Genomic DNA, 20,867 nt, shown 5'->3' with positions numbered 1-20,867 from the left:
CGAACAGCGGTGGTCGTGATCTCTCCATTTCAACAGTTTGAGAGCAAAAACAGCTGTCTTCACAGCTTTGTTGGATCGGAAGGCGTGACATTGAGAGAGCACTGCTCACACAGAATTGCATTATTTCCCTGTGTGTAGCCATGGCTATCTCTCTGTGCGTTTCAGCACCTCAGAGCACTTCTGAAAGAGCTAACACGATCTGTCTGAGTCTTTTTCAAGATGTCATTCAGATCGTGTGTTTCTGGATGCGGCCAATGTTTGACTCCGGCTGACAGGCATGATCGCTGTATCACGTGCTTGGGCTATAGGCACGCTGAAACGGTGCTCATGGATGACCCCATTGTGGGAACATGGCCATCGAGGCGTTACGGTTGAGACTCAGTTACCTTGAAAGAGTTGGAGCCCCTACGCTTATTCCCCGATCTATCGCTTCTTCTGCGTAGCAGAAGAGGCCTACTTCAGTTAATAGCCTTGGTGACCTGAGGATCACAGTGAGAGGTAACCCGCTGAGCCAGTCTCCTCGGGCCCCTAATCCTCTATAACGCTACCCGTGGAGCCTCCAAGAGAGGACGCTGGGCCGTCCGCGGTGGTCCCAGTCGTTTCTTTTGGAGCTCCACCGGATGATCAAATGTCGGTTGCTGCATCGGAGGGTGAGCTAATGTCCTCTGGGGATGAAGACTAGGCTGCGCTGCCTCCTTTGGGTGCACCAGCGTTGTCCGAGTCAGACCCAGAGCTCACGGCTATGCTTTCCCGGGCCGCCGCAAGTGTCGGGCTCGAGTGGAACCCTCCACCATGTCCCGAACCTTCGCGGACTATTCCATAAGTGTAACCGTCACAGTCAGGGTGCGAACTACGGGGGAGCTAGGGGGAGCTCGGCTCCCCTCAATAAGACATGGGTTCCCCCTGAAAACGTGATTTGTGAAATTTTGGGGGGTCTCAAAAAAATTGACAATGTTTTATTTTGACGTGCAATTTCAGTTTTGTGTAATGTGTTCATCATGGAATATTATGTGTAAAATAGCAAAAATATCATTCATTCATGCATGACGGCGATTTAAACCAGATTTATCAAATAAGGTTGGTGTAATGTCTGCACACGCAGCAAGGTCTCTCGCTCGCTTACGTCTATGCCGTGGACGTGCGCAGTTGGAAGCACAATATCTGTCTCACATGCACGCTCGCTCTAGATAGATTACGGGATATTTTGACTAATTTGCAGTATAACTAGTCGATCACGAGTGGCTCAACAGGTAGATATATAGATATCATCTTTCAGGCATTTGACCGACCGGGTTGACACTTCAGCGTGAGAAATCGGGGGTGTGGCGTGAGAGCGTGAGAATTGGGTCAATTGCGTGAGTCTCACGCTCAATGCGTGAGAGTTAGCAGCCCTGTCACCGCAATTGCTTAGCTTCCGCTGTACGCCCGAGTCACAGGTCCGGCTCCTCAGCGGAAAAACAAGGATGTGACGCACCTGCTGCTCATTATGTGCTCGCGCCGCGATGCACAGCAGCTGGTGCAATTATCACATGCCAATGTGCATTGGCTCGTTTTATTTCACTCGTAGTATATAGGCTCTCGCAAGTGATCCCCATTCATCAGAATCACTTCTCCGTTCCCTCCTCGGGGAACGAGGGTTACCATACGTAACCGAGACGTTTTTTCACAGCATTATAAAACAACCCCTTGTAGCCTTATAAACATGACGTTTATTATTATTATTATTATAAACTGAATAACTAATTGACCCTACAATAAATATTTCAGAGTATCAAAAAAATATAAGGATATCAAAATAAAAATAATCATAGCCCATAATGCATGGTTGTAATGATGTTATCCACAGTATTCCTACGCCCCATTATGCTTTGCGCGAATTATGGGTGTAACTTCCGTTAAGCTGTAAACAATCAGTGAAAGACTAGCTCTATGGACGCAATATATATATTTTTAAACCGTGTACGATGACATTACATTATTCTACTCACCCTTCAACCATTGAACATCAAAAGGACATTTAAAATTTTAAAAGCATCAGCAATGAGGTACTTTCAACAGACCATGAATAATCTCAAAAGCATAATTATAAAAAAAAAATACTTCAGCATTGCGTAATACTATTTTAAAGTGATTTCAGTCATTTTGACAGATAATAAATTGTATTTACCTGTGAAACCAAACCTGGAAAGAGACGTGAGGATTTGGGGACGATTCCAGTGAATTATTACATCATAAATTAAATCGGGAGAACAGACCACAAATGTGCAGTATATGTTGACCTTTATCATACTATTAAGGTGATGATACAAACGGCAACTTTTTGAGCAATGTTGCTGGGCACTTTCCCATTGAAAATGGGCGATCAATTTCTATCTGGATAATTTAGATTGGTCGTGAGCCCTGTGTCTCATCTGGTTGCCCGTTGGCGGCAACATTGCCCAGCAACATTGCTCAAAAATTTGCCCTGTGTATCATCACCTAAACAGCGGAATTCAAAAGGAAAAAAGAAAATAATCATGAGGAAAAGAATGCAGAGCTCTTACTATAGATATTCTTGTTATAACATGTCACGTTAAAATACCAAGTGTTACGTTATTCTCATGTTATTCTTAGATAAAACATGAAAGAAAACGTATAGCTCATTGAGTCAAACTGACGAATCAGCTTTATTTGAAGCAAAGAGTATAGAAGAACAAGAGGCGAAACTCTGATGCTTTTTTGGAAACAGCCACTAGGTGGCGCTTCCCGAGCGCTGCCGGCATTTTTGCTATATTGTTTCATGTATGTCTATGTGTTTTATTTGAATTTAGCATATATTGTCATATAGGCAGCAGACATACATGGGCACTGACGTTAGGCTATATATGTAATTTACTTATATTGACATATATTACATTTCTGTATGGGTAATCCCCTGGATCATTCTACAAACATGATGATCTTATAGAACATGATGGACAGTGGCTGTGTTTTTTTTGTTTACATAGTCTTGCTTTAACGGTCATTAATATAAGATAGTAGCTACTGCAAAAACAAAAAACAAAAAAAGCAGGTGACTGTAAAGCTATTCTATTGCTGTTATATATAAATATTGTCCAACATTCCCAAATATCTGATATGTCCTATTCTTACTTTTATATGTTGGTATTAATTCAGTGTTTGTAATGCTAATACTAAAGGTTTTGTGGGAAAAAAGTAGAAAACTTGTCTAAGTCTGTGAAATAAACTGTTAAAAGGGATTTGATGATCCCTAGTCTAGTGATTGTACGTTATTCTGTGTTGTCATCATTCAGTTTGGATTTGACCTTTAATGTACTTAAAGAAATTAAAAAGAAAAAAATTACAAAGCAGCTAATATTGCAATATTGCCCGGCTCGTTAGCGAACGACACATCAACACTAGTGGACTGCCGAGTCGCTTTCACCCCAAAATGGCGGAAGCGTAGCTCTGCTGCTGGGCGCTGGTGTTGCAATGGAACGTTCTATTGAGTTTCGCCTCTTGTTCTTCTATACTCTTTGTTTGTAGGGCAACCTTATTATTTGAAATGATTAGTTTCAGTCTTTTTGAATGGAAGTTCCCCAAACCGGAAGTGCCACCCATAGTTCAAAATGCAGTAAGTAATTCCCGTCAGGAATAAGGTGGATAGTACAATTTGGGATAGGTTCAGCATAAAAATGCAGTCAATCAAGTGTCATCTAGGCCCATTTACCCATCTAGGTTTGCAGAGAGTGACAAACAGCTGTACTGAGAACTCACTCTAATGTCCCACATACGAAATTCCATTCTGGGACAATAGCCTTTTGTATCACACACTCTGGCTCAACTCTTCTGTATGTAAGATTAGATCTCTAAATCATCAACCAGGACTCTATATGATCAGGAAAATATTTGATCCAGATCCAGAGTTAGTTTCACCTTCAGTGATGTTACATACCTCACGAATGCGAAGCTGAAAGCTTTTTCCTTCGTGGTAGCAGTTGTACGTTTTTAGAAGGGACAAAATATCAGACCTGAAAAAGACATAAATGTGTTACTGAGGGCTTTAAGTTGGGAAGTGTGTTTCTAATGTTCAGCGTGTATCAGACGAGAAACTCTTACTTTGCAATAACTTTCTCCTCATTCAGCCTCACATAGAAGACCTTGTCAGGATTCATGGTGGTGTTCCCTCAATAGAAAGACTTTCAGCTAGAGAAGAGAAAGACAATGGGAGAGAAAGGTAGGAAAAAAGAGACAAAGTTAATAATAGGCTATAATTAGTGAGTGAGCGAATAAGGATATGCCATGTGTAATGTGACTCAACATGATCCAAATGACCCATTAATGTCACCATGAATCTTGTGGAGAGGGACCAAGTAAAAGTAATCACAGGAATTAGGGGAAATCACATGGTCCTACCGTTAAGACAATGTTTAATCTTGAAGTAAGTCTTGCCTTGAGATGTTTTCAGACCTTCAGAAAGGTCACAAAGAAATACTTTTATCACTGGAAAGTTTGGAAAAATTGTGATATTGTGATTATGTGCATGTGACCACATTTTTTAAGATTCCTGCAGCAGTGGGTTTTTGAAAATTCCTATCTTTCTCATTCATGTTAAAATGGCTTGAAACTGGGAGTAGTGACAAAACAGGAGTGGCAGCTGGGAAGTCCCTCCGAGAGAGTATAAAATGGTAGCAGGCCATTCAGCACTTACACACACAAACACTGTCATCATGACGCAGATAGCTTATGCTTTGCTGGCTTTCAACCTCAGTATCCTCCTAACAGGTGAGTGTATGCGAACAAATGAACTACAGTAGATTCCAAAACCCTCTAAAATATTAACTGAGCTGACAAATTTCTACTTAGTTAAATCGCATTATATCTATGCAAAACTTGATGTTCCAAACGTGATTCATTCTAAATGATGTTATACAGTCCCATTCAAAAGTTTGGTTTTGGCAGAATTTGTCAATGTTTTTGAACGAAGTCTCTTGTGTTTAGGCTGAATTTATTTGATATAACTTAATTAAGTTAAATATTTTTTTATACTTTAAATAACTTTCTGCTTTCTATTTGAATATATTCTAAAATGTAATTTATTACTGTTATGGCAAATCTGAAGCTTTGAGTTACATCATGGGTGCTTATATTAACTTTTTTTTTTTTTTTTTTTTACAGTCCAATTGATAGAGAGTCAACATATTCCAAAGACCTGCCAGTGTCCAGTGGTCAAAAGCAGAGTCCAGGGACCATTTTCAGATCTCAAAGTCACTCCAAAAGGACCTAACTGCTTACAGAATGAGATCATGTAAATAGTCCACATATTTTACTTCATAAAATTCAAAATGTATGTGCACCATTGGGTTTACATGTTCTATTATTCTCTGTACTTTTCATTAGAGTCATACGTCAGAAGAACAATAATTCTGTGTGTCTCAATCCCGAGGGACGCCAAGGAAAAAGACTTCTGAAATGTTGGCAAAGGTAAGGGAGTGTTATCGTCGAATAAGTCTGTAAACTAAAGCACAGCATATCCAAACATCACTCACTATCTCCAAATATTATGGTGGCCTGCATGTTTTAATCCGCTTGATCTGTTTTTTTCAGGATGCGAAAGGATGGCAAGGACAGTAAAAAATGCATACGCCGCCAAAACCAACGGCCAAGGCAAAGAAAGAGGATGCAGTCAAAATCCAAGAAGGCCACGTCTTAACCTCAAATTCTAAACAGATGGAGGCAGAAAACCTGAGATCATCAGAAGAAAATCATGTTCTAAACCTGTGACGCTGCTGTACTTCCATATGCACTTAACAAGCCATGGACATGAGAAAAGGCTGAACTCAGAGGAGTGCACGAGTGAATGGAGGCCAAAGGAACGGCATGTAATGAAGGCATGTTACAACAGGGACAGCATTTAACCTTGACATATTATACAGGGATGAGCTGAGCCCTGCTATGGAAGTCATATCGGACAGTTTAAAGACATATTTATGTTTATCAGAAATGAATGTCTTCAGTGATTATGTGAAAAAATGCATTTTTACAGTTTTATATGAAATAAACTAATAAACATGAACTACTGAGAACTTCAATGCGTTTCTCCACTTTCTTTTTTTCTCATGTTTGTTTACAAAGGACTGAATTCTGCTATACAATTCAACAATTGGGATCAAAGAATTCCCATAAAAAAGGGATCAAAAAATTGAAAGTCACTTCTATATTATGGGTTTTAAACATCCAGTAATTGCTATAAATCCATTCATAAAAGTCATGGAAATGTCTCAGAAATTCATTGGACGAAAGGTGTGGGAACCCTTCAGTATGAACAATTTATCCTAAATGGATTTAGAAAAGCATATGATCAAAACAATAGCGTCCCAGACCACAAAACCAGCCAAGGTGAGTACACAGGTGTTGAGAAATCATTTCTCTTGTCTTGAAGCTTTTCCTTGAAATCATGTGACTCTGATCCTACTAAATATGGCAAAACAGGAAATGCATAAAAAAGGGAAAGTGAGGGAGAAAAGCAGGACAGTTCTGTACACACTCAAGTGCAAACACACATAAGAGAGACTTTCTTGTGAATGACGCATCTTTAGTGAAATGGCTTTCAGGACTCTGCAAGGATATATGAGCCTGCTGCTCCTGCTCTCGGGCTGCTTACACTTCATGACAGGTAGGCTTAACGACTTATCAGGACTGTTAGCAGATTTCCATCAGATATTGGTCATGGGGGTGATGTGGGACACATGGCTTTTTGTTTCTTGATCCGTCTTTAGAAAACAGGACTGCTGCAATATCCCTTCGAGAAAAATGCGAGTGCATTGAAGAGACTGGCTCAGTGCAATGGAGAAAAATAACAGATTACACAATCATACCGCAAGATCCTCTCTGCAACAAGGTTCAAATCATGTGAGTAAACAGACATCATTCCCATGCAAATTGAGGGGGATTTGATATTGTAGTGCTCCATGAGATTTATAAATCAAGTGGATTTTAAAGAGAAGCTTCCAAAAAATTTAAAATGATCTTTGATACATTTTAGGTATAGAAAGTGCTTGTCTAAAACACTTTTGCGGAAATTATGTCTAAACTTGGTCATTCCGATCGAGTCACACCTTCCACAGATCATTTTCTTAAAACATTTATCGCCCTCATTTCACTGAAAACTCGCATGATTTTTTTTAATGTAGAACACATAAAGTATTATGTCGATGTTAGCAATTAAAAAAAAAACACACTTGGTGATCACTGCCTGTCTAAATAAATGCAATATACAAAGTGAGCAAATGGCCTCTCAGAAAATGCCCTTGCCTCCCAAATCTATAGTAATATTCAAATGCACTCTGTACTTTATACTGTAGAACTAAGTCTGTAATAATTAACATGAAATTATGTCCCTTCTGGAAGTTTTGAAATCCAGTTCATTTTTAACAGTGTGTGAGGATATTACACAATACCTCGAGTTGAGGCACATCGCGAGTTGATATAATTTATCTGATAGGAAGCCCAAAGCCAGGCTGTGGCAAGATTTGGCATCATATTGGATTCGGTTAATTCGAATTTGGACATGAGGGGGCATGATATGACAAATAATACCATTGAATTCTTTCTCAAGAAACTGGAAATATTATCTCTGTTGCAAGCAAGATCTAGTGAATACAGATCGAGTGGGACAATTTTTGATAATTTTTTTTTCTGGTTAAATGGCTTATCCCCTCACAAAATACTTATTTAAATAGATCAAGATCCTCAATGCACTACAAAGAGGAAACCGGAAAAAATATAAAATGCAAAACTTTCCAAAAGGTCCCACTGTACCTGTATTTGCCTTATGTCTAATGCTTAAGTTTGATTTAGTAAAAACTTTTACAATAGTCTAAGCAATAACCAAACCGTGCAAATATTAAATACATTTTTGGTATATTTAATTTTAGAGTTCAACTGAAGTTTTTTCGGAAGGGTGGCATGAGCAAATGATTTAGATCAAGAATTATGTATTCTATAGCTTGAAGTGGTTTGCTGACTTTGCTCACATTTGACAACATAATGATCTCCTCCACAGACTCCAGCTATCAGGTAAACAAGTTTGTCTAAATCCAGGGTCCAAGCAAGGGGAAAAACTTCAAAGATGCTGGAAAAGGTATGTGAACAACAGCTGCCCTCTCTAAGGACAATTTTACTATTATTTATAATGAATCCACATAAAAAAATCTTGAAAAAGTATAAATTAGACCGATTTAAACTTAAATTAAGCAATTTCAATAAAGTGAAAAACACTGCCCCCTTGTGGCAGAAGTAAATCCTACCACTAGTAGTATTTACTTCTGCCACAGGGTGCCAGTACACCAGTACACCATTCTCATTATATGGATTCACTAGCTCCCCTCTCTACAAACATTCAACATATACAAAATCTATATTTGCATATTAATAAATTAGCATTCAATAATTTAAAAATCTTATAAAAATAAAAATAAAAATACGTGTTATATGACCTACAAGCCTTGCTTGCATTATACAGATTGTCGTTGCCAATGCTTTCAGGGATGGTTGAGTCAGAATAAACAGGTCTCTAGTGAATTTTAAGTGTTTACGTTGCCATTAATGGTGTGCATTGAGCTAGGGTCGAGAATGTGTTGTTGTTGTTGTTGTTGTTGTTGTTTTGCTTGCCCAGCTTTTCAGGCCTCCCTAATAATTAAGCCCCTTCACTGTTCTATTGTCCAGGATTAAATTCAACACACAGAAGAAGAAGGTCTGTCTGATCCTCAAGAGGAAGAGGAATGGACCAAAAAGTCCCAAGCAGCATTAACTCAACAGTTCTTATCTTTTCTGTGTAGAAAGACTATCTGCCTGCACTTCATCATTTACCCTACCTGTCATTTATTTGCACAAATAAATGAAATATGTGTTATGTATATGAAATGTATGTGTGTGTGTGTATATATATATATTGTTTTTGTACTGCTCATTTCTAATAAAACCTTTTTAAAAAATGCATGGTATTTGTGTATTTCATGTGATAGTTAGCCTGTATCATTTCTTTTGTGCACATATCTGACATAAAGCTATTTGAGAGAATTTAAAAAAAATACAAATGACACAAAAGATCAGAAAGTTCCCCAATTCACCTGTACTCACCAAACTAAAATACATAAAATGGCTCCTACTCAGTGAAGGAAATAAATTTGAATATTGTATTAACTAACCCAACCTCTGACTATGATATGACTATGACTGATTTAAAAACAAGAGGTCCTGTCAGAGATGCTCCCAAACTCCATAAAGAAATGACACATGTGAAGCCCCCAACCAAATACTGTAAAGCAGCTGTAACTCACAGATGCAGGACATATTAAGCATATAGAGCCCTTAACCACTGCTGGATTTCTGCGTGATTTTGCAGAAGTTGAACAGATTGGGAAGACACAGGAAAATTGCTAAGTTTAATTAAGGAATTAAATTGATTTAATATGTGCTATATATTTGATATGCTTCTATCATGAAAAGGAAAAATCCCCATATTACAAAAATATCACAATGTTGATTCACATCTGATGCAGATGTAGTCTGTCAGAAGGTTCACTCAAGTAGCCTAACCACTCAAGTTTGTTTTGACAGCTGTATAAAGACACATACCTGAGAAGAGTTTTAGAAGAAACCTAAGTAACGTTAGCCTTCAAAAGTAGACAGCAGTAGGTACATATAGCTCACCTGCAGAATTATTCAGAAAACACCTCAAATAAATCCATTTCCATTAATAATGCACTCTATCTTTTCCATTTCCTTGCATATTGCCTGCTTACCATCTCATGAAACGCCGTTCCTTTGTAAGAGACGACAGAGCCCAGCTGTTTTGTAAGACACAACGTCTTATCTTCCACTTTACCCTGCTGCTTCCTCGGGGAATAGAATAATGCTACTCGTTGAGAGGACTGGCAGCTGTGTAAACCAATCCAACACTCTGCTGATTACCGGAGCCAATCAGAGACGTCCGTGGGCGGGAGACTTTAGCGGTTGCCCTGGGAAACGCGGGTACCGTTCACACCATTATTAGCATGTCTGTAAGATAATTATCAGGAGTATTGCGATAACCACGAGACAATTAAACTGCAAATGAAAGGGTGCTCTTAAATTGCTTTCGGCTCACCTGTTATATTACAACTTAATTAATGCTTTTCAAATTTAAAGCTTTAGTTAAAATAAAATGTGTAACTTAAGACGCGTATACATGCAACGCTAGATAGTTTCTTTCAGTCTCATAACTGGGGAACATGAGCTTCCTGTTTTTAGCTCATGTCTAGGAAAAAATGACACTGAAAGGTCGGATAAAATATTTGAGGAAGTAGATGTTTTAAGCTGCCAAGATACTTCCTCCATGGGGGAGGATGGATTTGTCTTAAAAGGGAAATAATTGTATTAACTGTATTGACTGTCAAAAAAGGAAATTTATTTATGAATTTAGAAACAAATGTTTCAAATTGCAAACCCAGATAGGCGACTCGAAATATTTCAGACTCAGTGAGTAAATTTGTAGCCCCACCCCCTTTTTCAGCACTGCACTGAACCTTTAAATTTCTAAACTAAACTAAACCTTCCGGTTTATATTTCCACAGCATGAAGGTAAGATCTTATGGATTTATGAACGAACCACTATTTTAAAATCTTCCCGGTTTACTGACATTTGTTTTGAAGTCAGCTTCAAACATTACAATGCTCACGGTCACCAGCTAATTCCTAGACATAAGATATATATGTGGCAAAATATAAAGCTAAAACAGAATTCCTTCTAAAGAAGGATGCACGCTTGCTCTTTTGTGCATGAGGTCTATACTAGTGTCTCTCGGGCCTCAGCTCTGGTTAATAAAGAGTAAACTTAAGAGATAAAATTCTCAATTTTGGGTAAACTGTCACCATTTACATACCCACTTGTCTTTCTGAAGTATGACTTTCTTGTGTAGGCTACATAACAAAAGCAAGATTTATTCAAAAATAGTGTAACCAAACCGTTTTGGTGACTATTGACTTCCACTGAAAGGATAAAAAAGACCATATATTTTGTTCCACAGAAGGAAAGACATGAGGGTGAGTAAATGATGACAGATTTTTTAATTTTGGTTGAACTATCCCATTTGAATTAGATTGTTGCAAGAATATGAATGGTCTCATTTTTGTGTACGTGTTTCGACTTTATTTCATTTGAATTGTCTCAAAAATAGAAAAGACACTATAATGCTAAATATAAAAAGGAAATTATGACTCTAGGCTAGACACTGGATACATTTAAATTCCCAGAGAATTACACATACAACTGCACTTCTGCTATTCATCTGTGTGGAGACAAACGGAATGTATTGATCAGGGTCCAAGTTCACTAAAGGGAACATAAATCATCCTAATAGTGACTTCGCCCAAAACATCTATTTAAAACAGCTTTGATAATACTAAGAGCTAAAATCTCTGTGAATTTAAATAACAGCTATGCTATTTAAATGCCCCCTTTTATTTGGCATATTTACATAATTACATAATTAAACCACAACGGCTTATGGGTATTTCCCATAGCTTTAATTTTGTATTTGATCATTTGTAGTTATTAAGGGACATTTTCAAGCCAAAGAAGATCAAGAAAGATTTATTCCTGGGTTTACTTGGGAGTGTAATTCTTGTAATTCTAAAGCATCATTGCCTGACCCATTGATGCTCATAGATTTTTCACTCCAGTTCTTTTGAACAATTTCTGCTCTGCAAGTATGCGATTAGCTAATATTGCCTGTAAAATGTTGAAGCTATTCGATTGACACAGTTATAAGCACAACACAAGTGCAATGAATTTATTGTTTAATGGTATATTTTTTCCATCAAGTAAAAGAACAATAAATGAATGCACCATATCCTATGTTACTCAAGTATTCAGGATGTTGAAGACATCCATACAGGTTAATGGAGAGGAATTACGCCTGGGGGGTTGCTGTCCTGTCTTTAGACTGAAAACCTTCTTGTCTGGGTCAGTATGATGAATGGAATCTCTTAATTGTATTGACGTATGGAGACTGGGTGCAGGAGATCCCGGCTTAAGGTTATAGACTGGAATAAAAGGCAGCTCTTTGACTGACAGTGTTTAAATGTTGTTTAGTGAGCTCGCTTCTTGTAAAAGAAATATGTTAACAATTGTAAGCATGTTTTTTTTTTTTTATCTGTATCATGTGGGGTTGGGCAGGGTAAAATTGCAAGCACAATAAACCTTACAAGAATAGAAAATTGGCTACTTTGCCATAGACTATAGTGAGACCATAGATGTCTCTCGAGCTGTCACAATCTTTTTTGGCGCTCTGTGGCGTGACAAATCGTTGTAGCGCCTCAGTTCAAGTGAACCCATCATCTCTTTCGCTTTACTTGTTACAACACGAAATAAACATGAATGAACATCACAAGAAGTGATGTTGAAAGATACAGTACAACTTACTTAAATATGTGTTGTCACATGCAATCGCTCAATCAGTGTTTCAGTTGTACCTTAGAAAAGTCATTCAATGCCCAAAAACTTGTAAGTCAGTAAGAACAATTAACTTAGAGAGGAGCATTTTTCTAAATACATGCACTAAATTGCATATTCATTGTATCTTTACTTACCCTGTTCTTGAATGTTTGATAAATTGGTTTTATGACAGCCACAATGTTAAAATGAAATAATGAGTAGAAACATAATTATCATTATAAATTAATTGTAACGTAATTATAAAAACTTTCTCGTGTGTAATTTATATGTAAATAGCCAACAAATTAATTAATGTTAACCTTTCATAGAATGATGTATAGTTTACAGCATTAATTGAAAGATATTTTTCTCATATTCTAAGAAGAGGTATTTGTATTAACTTTACACATAGTATCTCATGCCTACACTGATTTATAACACCATTATCACTCACATTTACAGTGTAATCATTGGTGCTTTATCTGACGTGGTCTCCTCTGGCTCCACCTCATGGTATTCTTCCATTTCAGTATCACTACATCTGAGACTCTCAATGAAGTGCACATTTCTTGTGTCTGTTTGTCTTTTCTTGCGTTGGGCAATCTTCACTGACTGAGCCCTGTCTGTGGGGCCATTCAGTCGACTATTGCTAGGAAAAAAAGATGCTCTTTTGCCGGAGATGATGTGGAAGAAAGAGACGTGTTCAGTGTCCCCCCTGTCTGGGACACAGACAGAAGATAGAGCTGGGTCACAATACGATGCACTGGACTCTTTAGGCAGATCTGCCCTTTTCTTTTTGCTCAATATGAAGTTAAAGAATCCAGTCACTACCAGCATAACTCCTGTAAAGTATAGGCAATGTTTCTTAATTCATGTTAACCTGTATGTTGTATGTACAGTAATGCTTATCATTTGGTGAAATATATTATTATTTATATGTTTATTAAATAATATAATAATATTTATGTAATAAATTGAAAGCACCTGGTATTACAGCGTGCCATGCAAGCACTGGATGCAGGAAACACATCACAGACATCATTGTGTAGTATAGAAATTTCTGAAAACCTCCAACTTTGGCCATCTTCTTCCAAAGAATGAAAATCTTCCATGTGGGTGGGCAACTGCAAGCAAGAAAAACAGCTATGAGTTAATGCATTGATTAAAATCGCACAAGCAAGTACATGATTCATATAATCTGATTGTACATACGGAAGGCACATTGCCAACAGAGCGTCAATGAAATAGGCAACTTCAAAAAGCATGATCACCAGCGACGAAAGCCTGTGGGAATACAAACAGGAGTAATGCAGTGGTTTATATAACATTTTATACAATTTTGTTAAGAAGAAATTAAGTTCAAACAGTTCAAAAGGGTACCAAAAAGTTCATATGAAATCATGTTTACTCTAATAATGTTTTTGGATGAATGATTTAAATGTAACTCCCACTTTTCACAACCCAATCAGTTCCTGGGGTATCAAATCAAGTCCCACCTAACATGTTTTCTCATTGAGAATCCTGAATCTCACCTCAATAAATTTATTTATTCACGGACTGTGAATATGGATTCATGTTAACTTTAATCACTTGTTCTTCTTCGTGCTTTTTATCCAGAGTAAGATATTCAATACCATTCAGTAGATATTTGATCACACATTTCCGGGCTATTTATGATATTCTGGTGGTGTTCATGCATGTGAACAACCGCTTAATCCCTAAGGAAATATCTCCCTGTTGTTCATGCAGAACCTCTCTGGTCTGGCTATGAGCCCAGAAAGATCAGATAATCTGGGACAAGAGGCCCATTTGCCTCCATATTCTCAAGAGGCGCTTCTGTATTGTCAGCTATAGTTAGAAATGGAATGACAGTGGCCTTCAGTGACCATGTTTCTTATAGACTTTATGCGCCCGAGAAAAGCAAGATCGTATCCATCTTTAGAATTTTGTGTTTGAACTTCCGTTTTTGCGTTAGCCCTGTAAATTTCTATGGCATCGCTGTCGAAGAGCAATTCACTGGTGAAGTGGGATTACTAGGGGTATAACGATACAATCATGTCAATATTCGATACATACAGTATCACGATACTGAACTCACGATACAATATTATTGCGATACTCCAATACATATTATATGTCTTGGAGTATCGCAATAATATATTGTAAAAGGTTAACAAAAAATGAACTGTTGATAAAAATGCTAACATTTGGTATTACATTTGGTGTGGAAATGAATAGGCTTCGACTTGGTGCTAGTAACCCAATGCACAGGACAGTGACAGCAGAATAAAAAATACTCATGATTCTGAAGCTGAAAACAGAATTATTTTAGACAAATATGCTTGCTCTGACTAGATATATTTAAAATAAATGTAGGCCACTTTTTACTGGTAACATAAGGCATTTGGCATTATCAGGACCCACAAATATTCCCCCATTGCATTATTACACATTATATTCAACATTATATATAGTAGTTTAAGGTAGTATTGACACTAAAACTCTAAATCTTCATTTTGGGTGAACTATACACAATACATATTGTCACTATCCACGATCCATATTGTTACATTTTTGTTTTGCGATATATTGTGACACGATATTGTAACACTCCTAGAATTTACTTATTGTAGATTTAACGAAAATTGCCATGAGCATAACAATGTTTGAAGCGGATGTCATAACAAATGTCAGTAGACCGGGAAGATTTTAAAACGAGCAGTTTATTCATAAATCCGTAAGATACCTTCATGCTGTGGAAATATAGATTGAAATTTAGCGAAATTGAGCGTAGGCTACATCGGCTGTTATTGCGATGCAATGTGGGATAGAAGTGCACTCAATAACATCCACTATTGTTTCGGACACCACTACAAATGGCTGGTGTCATTTCTCCGTGACAGTGTCCGTCTCTGTGCGGGTGCCCATGCCATGCCCGTGCCAGCGGCGGTGTCAGTCTCCATGCCGGTGTCCGTCTCCATGTCAGTGTTAGATGTATAAGTGTTGTATTGTTTGAATGTATAATATGTGATGTTTAAGTGTATGTCGAGGTAGAATGTATGTTAGATGTTGTAAACATAGACATTGTTATGCAAGAAAAATTTCAGACTCGTCTGACAATAAAGTGTAAAGTAAAGTAAAGTCTCCGTGCTGGTGTTAATCTCCATGTCAGTCTCCTTGCCGGTGTCCGTCTCCATGCCGGTGTTGGTGCCCATGCCAGCGTCCGTGCTGGTGTCCGTCTCTCTGTCGGTGTCTGTCTCCGTCTCCTTGTCGATGCCCCTGTCTGTGTCCGTCTCAATGCCAGTGTCCATGTCCGGTACGCTGCCCGTGCCGGGGTCCATCTTCGTGCCGATGCCGGTGTCTGTGCCGGTGTCTGTGTCAGTCTCCTTGCCGGTGTCAGTGCCGGTGCCCGTCTCCCTGCCTGTGTCCGTCTCCGTGTCAGTCTCCGTGCCTGTGTCCAACTCCGTGCCGATGCCTGTGTTCATGCCGGTGTTCGTGTCCATGTCTGTGCCGGTGCCCGTCTCCGTGCCAGTGTCCGTCTCCGTGTCAGTCTCCTTGCTGGTGTCTTTCTCCGTGCCGGTGTCCGTGTCCATGCCAGTGCCTGTGCCGGTGTCCGTCTCCATGTCAGTCTCTGTGCCAGTGTCCGTGTCCATGCCGGTGCCGGTGTCCGTGCCTGTGTCCATCTCCGTGTCAGTCTCCATGCCGTTGTCCATCTACGTGCTGATGCCCGTGTTCTTGCCGGTGTTCGTGTCCATGTCCGTGCCAGTGTTCGTCTTCGTGCCAGTGTCCGTCTCCGTGTCAGTCTCCTTGCCGGTGTCCGTCTCCGTGCCGGTGTCCATGCCAGTGCCCGTGCCGTCTCTGTGCCGGTGTCCGTGTCAATGCCGGTGTCCACCTCCGTCTCTGTGTCAGTCTCCGTGCCGGTGTCCGTGTCCATGCCGGTGCCTGTGTCCGCGTCAGTGTCTGTCTCCGTGCCGGTGCCCGCGCCGGTGTCTGCAGCGGTGTCTGTCTTTGTGCTGGTATCCATGTCCGTGCCCGTGTCACCCAAAAATGAAAATTCTTTCCTTATTTACTCACTCTAATGTTGTTCCAAACCTGTATTAATGTCTTTCTTGTGCTGCACACAACATGTCCATGTGTCCGTGTCTGTGCCGGTGTCTCCGTGCCATCTCTGTGACTCTGTCAGTGTCCGTGCTGGTGTCCGTCTCTGGGCTGGTGTCCGTGTCCATCCCGGTACCCGTACCGGTTCCCATGCTGGTGTCCATCTCCTTGCCGGTGCCCGTCTTCGTGCCGGTGTCTGTCTCCGTGCCAGTGCCGGTGTCCATCTCCATGCCTATGCCGGTGTCCATGTTGGTGTTAACCAAAAAATTTAAATGATGTCCTTATTTACTCACTCTAACTTTGTTCCAAACCTGTACTAATTTCTTTCTTGTGCTGAACACAACATGTAACGTGTCTGTGCCGGAGTCCATGTCCGTGCCAGTGCCCGTGTCTGTGTCGGTTTCCTTGTCCGTGCCGGTGTACGTGTCCGTGCCGGTGTCTGTGCCGGTGTCCGTGTCTGTGCTGTGTCCGTGTCTGTGCCGGTGTCCATGCCGGTGCCCGTGACGTTTTTTTGAGAGAAAATCGGGTGCGTATCATATGCGTGTGCTGGACTTAAAGCAGCCTAATAGTAAACATGCTGCCACTTGTCCTTAAATGAATAGTTCAATGTTGTTCCAAACCTGTATTCATTTCTTTCTTGTGCTGAACACAAAAGAAGATATTTTGAAGAATGTGGCGAACCAAAAGTTGCTGATTTCCCATTGACTTCTATATTAGGACAATATATACTATGGAAGTCACAGGAAGACGTGTCTCAGAGAACTTTCATATGAATAACAATGTGCTATAACTTCCACAGCAGCTTATTATACTCACAGGAGGTAGACGGCCAAGCTGTTGAACTCCCCCTGTCTCTGAGTCTCTACACCCACTGCACAAAGCACTGACAACATACACACACACACACACAAATTAAACTTTTGCCTCAAAAACTCCTAATTTACTGCTTATTAATAGTTAGTGCGGCAGGTGTCGAAGTTGTTAAGTTTACGTATAAGGGATGTAGAAAATGGTTATGCAGAATAAGGCATTAATATGTGCTTTATTATTGGTACTGTTTAAGTACTAACAGCAAATATGTTAGTAATGTGCAAACTAGTTAATAGTGATAATTGGTCCCCAAACTGAAGTGTATTTTTCAAACGCTGAATTTAAATAGCAGGCATAACCTTTGGACTTTTCACAAAAATGGAATGCAAATTTTATTGTGGCCACTAGATGTCAGATTTGCCACACACCACTGCTGGGCAAATAAACCCAAATAAACCCCTGTGTTTGGAAACAAATGTTCAAATCAAAAATAATAGAATAAATACAATACATGTGTTATTCAATATGTGTGAGAATTTTACAGGTCGCTGTGCAACGCAAAAACATTTTGAAACATTTTCATCAGATTTGTGAATGAAATACATAAAAAGTATTTTTCTTGTATTACTAAAAAATGAATAAATACTCTAGTATTATTATCATGTAATTCATGACACTAGCTAGTTTTATTTACATTACACCTTGAAAATTAGATCAAAACTTTATTTCTTATTATTTGTGAAAGATATAACAAGCAAAATCATTTTAAGAGCCAAGTCAAGTCACCTTTATTTATATGGCGCAATTTTTACAATACAGATTATTTCAAAGCAGCTTTACAGTGATAACAGGAATATAATGCAACCAAGGTTGTTCCTAGAGAGAAAATAGCATCACAGTCCAGGTTAACTAACGTCAGTGATGGTTCATTTTTGTTGTAAAAAAGTTAATTTAGTTAATTTATATATATTTAGCCGTTGTGGAGAAAACTGTGATGTCATCATCCAGCTCAGTTCAGTTCTCATATAATAGTGTCAATGCAGGCAGATCAATAATATTGTTGAATATTAGATTAAATGATTAAAAATATAATGATTAATATTAGATAAAAAAAATTAAGTAATATAATGTGGATCTATTACTTTGTATAGTCCCATTATTATTATTATTATTTAATAAAAAATAAAACCCCTGTTGGTATTAAAGTTTACTATTGAATAATCTTACATTTAATATTGTTTATGTAATTGTTGGACTTAAGGAATCTCAGTGTAGTAAAGCATCCCTGCTCATATTTTTTTAAGTACATTTACCCTCTATTTCAACTTAAATGGGCCATTTCCTAAACTCTGAAACAGTGCCTTTGTTCCCCCTCATTTTAAAGCAGGTTATTTTGGGTAATGAGCACAAAATGCAAATTTCAGAATTCTAAACGTCAATCACAGGGTAAAGAATTACTCCTAATGCATTCTTGATGCAACTGGTGCAACATATTTTTTTATTTAAAGGTCATTTATAGCACTTTCAGTGAAACAATGGCCAAAAGAATAACAGAAAAGACAGTCCTACCTGCAGCAGTCGAGATGCCAAGAACTCTGCAGGCACATTCCACTATAACCCACAAAGCTGAGATCTTCATGGCCGAAATGAAAACTTTTTTTACTTTAGAACATTTGTTGATAGTCAACGTTCTCTTTTGATGATTGATTTATTGGTACTTATAGGAAGTCAGAACTTTGTGTAAAGATGGCAGCGCCACCGCAGCCCCATGGTTAGTAATCTCCTCGCCTGAGCTGGAGGGTGCCGTCGGCTGCGTCCCAGTGCAGAGTTTACCCTAGTAATCAGCCTAACAGAAAAAAATTAAAACCCAAACATACCACCCTCTGCTTGTTCCTGCTAAATTCCACCTCTACTCAAGGTGAGTGGACCAAACAATGAAAAAGTTTACAGTTAAAGATTACCTGACATGGTACTAGCAAAGCGCACAAATGAGGCATGTTCCCTGAGGGATAGACACACACACACACACACATATGTAAGTACACACTTATGCACACAAGCCTGTTGCAGGACCTCACAGTTTACGAGCAGTGACCTTCATGAGGAGGTATTCCACCCTCCATACTTTTACAGCTGCTGAGGGACACATTCAAATTAAATTACCTTCATCCAATCAGCCAATTAATCAAACATGTCCTTGACCAAGGTCAGATGTGTTTTTACGAAGTAAATGTACATGGAGTCACAAACGTCTACTTGATAAGACCTGTCTTGAACTGATGATTAATGGTGGAGAAAGCAGGAGTACTTTCATAGCCCAATCCTGACACAAGACAGATGTTAATCATTCTCCAGCAGAGGCACTGAGCAGACACTATCTCTTCCAGTCTTTAGTTACCTGTGTCAAAGGTCAGACTTTTCTCAGTCATAACAGATCACAATTGATTAGAACCACAGCATGGCGCATGACACAGTGTAATTAAATCTGATCACGCATGACTACAGTATTGCTAGGATTTCAAACCACATACGTATCTTATACATTATATGACACAGCACATCAATATTTTGGTTAATATATTGACTGTTTCATCATACTTCATCGTATTTTAATAAAACTGAACAGAATAATAACACCAGTGTGAAAAAGAAAAAAATGTTAACTAATATACAATTGAGTTAAATACTATGAATAATAATAACATTAATAATAAAGTATTTTCAAAATATTTTATTGTCCTTTAATAATAGGCCTAACTATTATTATTAGTGTTACTATTACTATAAACAGTACTATTATTTTTTAAACTAATATAATTTAGTTTTTATTATTTTATCATAATTAATTATATGAGATATTTGTTTAATAGTAATAAACAAACCAATAGACCAATTTGTGACTTAAAAATAAATACGGTGGGGAAAAAAACGGGAAAACTTTTTTTTTTGTGCAAACAAAGCACTTGCATCGCTTCATAAAGTTCAGGTAAAACTACTGGAGTCACATGGATTACTTTTATGATGCCTTTACTACCTCTCTGGGGCTTGAAAGTGGTAGTTGCGGAAACTGTCAATGGAGGGACGGAAAGCTCTCAGATTTTAATAAAATGATCTTCATTTGTGTTCCGAAGATGAAATTCTTACAGGTTTGGAATGAAATGAGGGTGAGTAATTAATGACAGAATTTACATTTTTGGGTAAACTAACCCTTTAAAGGAAAGTCGTGAACGGCAAAATGTACCAAGTCCTAATGTGCATATCATACATGACAGCTGTTACAACACAACTAACACAATTGTACAGAAATTCATGGTCTATCAAAGAGACAATCAAAATCATAACTTTCTCTGGCTCTGTAAAGAGTCTTAGAGGTTAAATACCTTGTTGGCCAGCTCATCCTTTAGGAAAATATATCCTGATGTTTATCCTTTAGGAAAATATATCCTGATTGTTCATAAATAAGCAGAAAATACAGGGGATATGGGAGTAACTGGGAAAATAT

At 38.5% G+C, this 20,867-nt stretch overlaps 4 protein-coding genes across 9 annotated transcripts in view; 2 read left to right on the top strand and 2 right to left on the bottom strand.

Moving 5' to 3' along the window:
• Positions 1-9,924, bottom strand: part of rassf4a (Ras association domain family member 4a) — a 30,288-nt gene extending 20,364 nt beyond the window's left edge. The window contains exons 1-4 of one of the 5 annotated variants that reach the window (XM_077236757.1): positions 9,786-9,897; positions 9,619-9,693; positions 4,099-4,185; positions 3,935-4,010 (exon numbers count right to left, since the gene is read on the bottom strand). In XM_077236757.1, coding sequence (XP_077092872.1) covers positions 3,935-4,010; positions 4,099-4,154 — 132 coding nt within the window. In that variant the 5' untranslated portion in view covers positions 4,155-4,185; positions 9,619-9,693; positions 9,786-9,897. Of the gene's footprint in view, positions 1-3,934; positions 4,011-4,098; positions 4,496-9,618; positions 9,719-9,785 lie in introns of those variants that run through there. The other 4 variants (XM_077236755.1, XM_077236759.1, XM_077236758.1 and 1 more) reach the window with 4 other exon arrangements.
• On the top strand, positions 4,655-6,071 carry cxcl-c13b (CXC chemokine 13b). The gene is made up of 4 exons (XM_077236762.1): positions 4,655-4,764; positions 5,158-5,287; positions 5,380-5,463; positions 5,587-6,071. Exons 1-4 carry the CDS (start codon positions 4,665-4,667, stop codon positions 5,690-5,692), a joined length of 420 nt encoding a protein of 139 aa, XP_077092877.1. The 5' UTR covers positions 4,655-4,664; the 3' UTR covers positions 5,693-6,071.
• Positions 6,477-8,977, top strand: cxcl18a.1 (chemokine (C-X-C motif) ligand 18a, duplicate 1). Its single transcript, XM_077236763.1, has 4 exons — positions 6,477-6,655; positions 6,759-6,891; positions 8,045-8,122; positions 8,707-8,977. The coding sequence occupies exons 1-4, from the start codon at positions 6,583-6,585 to the stop codon at positions 8,789-8,791; spliced, it is 369 nt and encodes a 122-aa protein (XP_077092878.1). The 5' UTR covers positions 6,477-6,582; the 3' UTR covers positions 8,792-8,977.
• A 1,881-nt stretch (positions 9,925-11,805) lies between the features above and the next one.
• tmem72 (transmembrane protein 72) lies at positions 11,806-19,369 on the bottom strand. Of its 2 annotated transcripts, none has more exons than XM_077236761.1 (5): positions 18,935-19,369; positions 17,372-17,438; positions 13,670-13,741; positions 13,442-13,581; positions 11,806-13,176 (listed from the first exon to the last, which is right to left on the bottom strand). In XM_077236761.1, the coding sequence occupies exons 1-5, from the start codon at positions 19,002-19,004 to the stop codon at positions 12,914-12,916; spliced, it is 612 nt and encodes a 203-aa protein (XP_077092876.1). In that variant the 5' UTR covers positions 19,005-19,369; the 3' UTR covers positions 11,806-12,913. The 2 variants fall into 2 exon arrangements, with proteins under 2 accessions (XP_077092876.1, XP_077092875.1); XM_077236760.1 differs by having other exon boundaries at positions 11,806-13,299; positions 18,935-19,352.
• Between the last annotated feature and the right edge of the window lie 1,498 nt (positions 19,370-20,867).

This window comes from Siphateles boraxobius, unplaced genomic scaffold (genome assembly GCF_051911475.1).
Source record: "Siphateles boraxobius isolate OS27281-9 unplaced genomic scaffold, OSU_SipBor_1 20, whole genome shotgun sequence".
NCBI lineage: Eukaryota > Metazoa > Chordata > Actinopteri > Cypriniformes > Leuciscidae > Siphateles > Siphateles boraxobius.
The sequence above is the reverse complement of the archived record's forward strand: the minus strand, read 5'-3'. Positions and strand labels throughout refer to the sequence as shown.

Excerpts from the sequence above, each read along its gene's own strand:
- cxcl-c13b (XM_077236762.1), top strand. The coding sequence starts at position 4,665 with ATGGTAGCAGGCCATTCAGCACTTACACACACAAACACTGTCATCATG. Across the intron at positions 4,765-5,157 it reads CCTCAGTATCCTCCTAACAG|TCCAATTGATAGAGAGTCAA; the intron begins GTGAGTGTATGC and ends TTTTTTTTACAG. Across the intron at positions 5,288-5,379 it reads TGCTTACAGAATGAGATCAT|AGTCATACGTCAGAAGAACA; the intron begins GTAAATAGTCCA and ends ACTTTTCATTAG.
- cxcl18a.1 (XM_077236763.1), top strand. The coding sequence starts at position 6,583 with ATGGCTTTCAGGACTCTGCAAGGATATATGAGCCTGCTGCTCCTGCTC. Across the intron at positions 6,892-8,044 it reads TGCAACAAGGTTCAAATCAT|ACTCCAGCTATCAGGTAAAC; the intron begins GTGAGTAAACAG and ends TCTCCTCCACAG. Across the intron at positions 8,123-8,706 it reads CTTCAAAGATGCTGGAAAAG|GATTAAATTCAACACACAGA; the intron begins GTATGTGAACAA and ends TCTATTGTCCAG.
- tmem72 (XM_077236760.1), bottom strand. The coding sequence starts at position 19,004 with ATGAAGATCTCAGCTTTGTGGGTTATAGTGGAATGTGCCTGCAGAGTT. Across the intron at positions 17,439-18,934 it reads TGGCATCTCGACTGCTGCAG|TGCTTTGTGCAGTGGGTGTA; the intron begins GTAGGACTGTCT and ends GTATGTTGTCAG. Across the intron at positions 13,742-17,371 it reads AGCTTGGCCGTCTACCTCCT|GCTTTCGTCGCTGGTGATCA; the intron begins GTGAGTATAATA and ends GTATTCCCACAG.